Source organism: Pterocles gutturalis, unplaced genomic scaffold (assembly GCF_000699245.1).
Source record: "Pterocles gutturalis isolate BGI_N339 unplaced genomic scaffold, ASM69924v1 scaffold7070, whole genome shotgun sequence".
NCBI lineage: Eukaryota > Metazoa > Chordata > Aves > Pterocliformes > Pteroclidae > Pterocles > Pterocles gutturalis.
Genome location: NW_010138122.1, coordinates 7,941 through 10,520, shown reverse-complemented (window position 1 = coordinate 10,520; position 2,580 = coordinate 7,941). Strand labels below are relative to the sequence as shown.

Genomic DNA, 2,580 nt, shown 5'->3' with positions numbered 1-2,580 from the left:
CCCCCCCGCCACGACAAACCTCTCTGCTGCTCCCCTTGTCCCCTCATCCCCCCAAAATCATCCTGACCCAGTCCCATCACCCCCCCAGAGCTTTTCCCTGGGCTTTGGAGACCATCCCCGCGGCGTCAGGTCGGGGAAAAGCCGCGCTGCCTCTCCCCCCAGGTTATTTCCCATCTTTATGGGCAGAGGAAACTGGGCAAAGCGTTTTGGCAGCCGCTCCCCAAACTGAGCCCCTTTTGTTCCCGCTCCTTGGCACCCGCAGGCTGCGGCGGGTGGCCGGGGAACAAGATGCTCTCCCGTTCCCAAAGGATGGTTTTTTTTGTCACCAAAGGCTGGGACACGGTGTTTGTTCCGCCAGGCCAGGCTCCCGCTGACTTTAACTCCCTTTCTCTGGTTTTTTTTTTGGTTTTTTTTGTTTTTTTCCCTTTGGGCTCGCCAGCGTCTTGGATGAAGGCTGGACCTGCGCAGATCTCCATTTCTGCCGGGCTGGGCTCCACCAGCAGGACCACAACACTAGGTAGGGATCTCCCAGCGTTGTGGGATGCCCGGGGAGCGGGGACAAGGCTTTTCCAGGTGCCAGAAAATTCTGGAGCGTGGGGATTTTCTTGCAGCCAGACCTCAAAACAGAGGTGGGCTGGGTTGCCCTGGCTTGCCTCCATCTCGTAACCAGGCTCCGGGTTGGAAGAGCTGGAAATGTGGCTTTTCCTTCGCGTGCATTTGCTTCCACCTTGCTTTTCATCTCCCTTTGCAGAAGGAGGTTGGAAATGCAGCTTTTCCTTTGTGTGCATTTCCTTGTCCTTTGCTTTTCCTCTCCCTTTGCAGAAGGAAGATCTACGGACCCAACCTCATCAAGGTGCCGGTCAAGTCCTACGCGAGGCTGCTGGTGGAGGAGGTGTGCATCTCCGGGTCGCACTCCGAACGACCAAGTTGTCCCAGGGCTCCATGTCCCTCACCACTTTGCGGTCCCTTGGGAGCAGAGGACTTCAGGAGAAGCCTCTTGGGCAGGGCTCAGAGGAGGCAGAGCAGTGGAAGGGTCCCATCCTGCCTCTTCGCTTAGCTTGGAGCATCCCCAGAGAGCTGCAGAGGTGCTGAGCATCCTCAGGAGAATGGACCGTACTGGGAAGGATGGAGGGTTTGGGAGAAACCAGTTAGTCCAGCCCCAGGGAAGGACCAGCTCATCCTCTGCCTGAGCAGTTGGTCCTTAAGAGCCTGGAGGTCCCACGATGGGCTGGAGACAGCTCTTCCCACCAAACCCTCCTCGTCTCTCCATTTTTTTTTCCAGGTGCTCAACCCCTTCTACATCTTCCAAGTGTTCAGCATCGTGCTGTGGGTCTGCGATGCCTATTACTACTACGCCGCCTGCATCTTCCTCATCTCCACCATCTCCTTGGGGCTGTCCCTCTACGAGACAAGGAAGGTTGGTGGGGGCCTTTTTGGGGACAAGCAGCTCGAGCAGAACAACCCTTTTTCTGATGCTCTTTGACCTCTGTGCTGATGCTGACCTCCCTTTGAGCCCTGCTGGGTGAGGACAACCCATCCTCCCGCGCTAGGGCAGGTTTCCTTCTCCTTCATCCATGGTCCCGAGCCTTCAAGACATGTTTTATGGATTCTTTGCTGGTTTTTTTGAGCTGCCCTTGGGTTGCTGTAACTTCTTCCTCCCTTGCAGCAAAGCACCATGCTGCAGAACATGGCCAAGATGTCGGTAGGCGTCCAAGTCCGTCGTCCCGGCGGAGGTGGGTGTGATGCCCACCATGGCACAAAACCATTCAGGACGATGCCAGGATGATGTGTCTGAGAACAACCACGTTTTTTTTTCCAGAGGAGATAGTGGTGAGCTCTGCAGACCTGGTGCCGGGCGATTGCATCAGCCTCCCTGCTGACGGGATGCTGGTCCCTTGCGACGCAGCGCTGCTGACGGGCGAGTGCATGGTCAACGAGAGCATGCTGACGGGTGAGAGCCCGGCACCCCGCCTTTCCTGGGGATTTTTGGGGAGAAAGGATGAGTTTTGTATCTTGGTGGTCCTACGGCAGCACCTTCCCATGCAGGCTGGTTGGGGACCTCCCAGGGGGATTGTGATGGTTTTGCCCTTGGCTGGGAGGCACCCCCACGCAGCCGCTCGCTCACCCCCCGGGAATGGGAGAGAGAATGAAAGGGGTGAAGGGAAAAAAATACTCATGGGTTGAGATAAGAGCAATTTAAGAACTAAACTACAATAATATTGAAAAATAATAGTATATACAAATATACAAATGAGTGACACACAGTGACGCTGCTCACCACCTGATGGCCAAGGCTCAGCCTGTTCCCAGCTAACGATCCTGGAGCAGGGAGAGTCCTGAAACTGCAGTCCCAGAGATAAGAGCCTGAGCATCATACGCCGAGAGCTGACCAAGGGAGAGAGATGACCCAGGGAAAGGGAGCACCTGGAGCGAGATGACCCGGAGCAAGAGATGATCCGGAGCAAAAGGGCCGAGCTTCCGGAGGGTCCTCACCTCTATCCTGGGCATGCAGGGCATGATGTGGAATAGACCACTGGCCAACTTGGGTCTCAATCCTAAACCTAAGATCAAATCCTAGAC

The 2,580-nt window shown here is 55.8% G+C and overlaps 1 protein-coding gene across 1 annotated transcript in view; it reads left to right on the top strand.

The window, feature by feature from the left end:
* Positions 1-439: 439 nt before the first annotated feature.
* Positions 440-2,580, top strand: part of ATP13A2 (ATPase type 13A2) — a gene marked incomplete at both ends in the record, with an annotated part of 9,954 nt that continues 7,813 nt past the window's right edge. The window contains 5 exons of the mRNA XM_010082851.1: positions 440-517; positions 823-892; positions 1,283-1,417; positions 1,667-1,733; positions 1,820-1,951. Coding sequence (XP_010081153.1) covers positions 440-517; positions 823-892; positions 1,283-1,417; positions 1,667-1,733; positions 1,820-1,951 — 482 coding nt within the window. The remainder of the gene's footprint in view (positions 518-822; positions 893-1,282; positions 1,418-1,666; positions 1,734-1,819; positions 1,952-2,580) is intronic.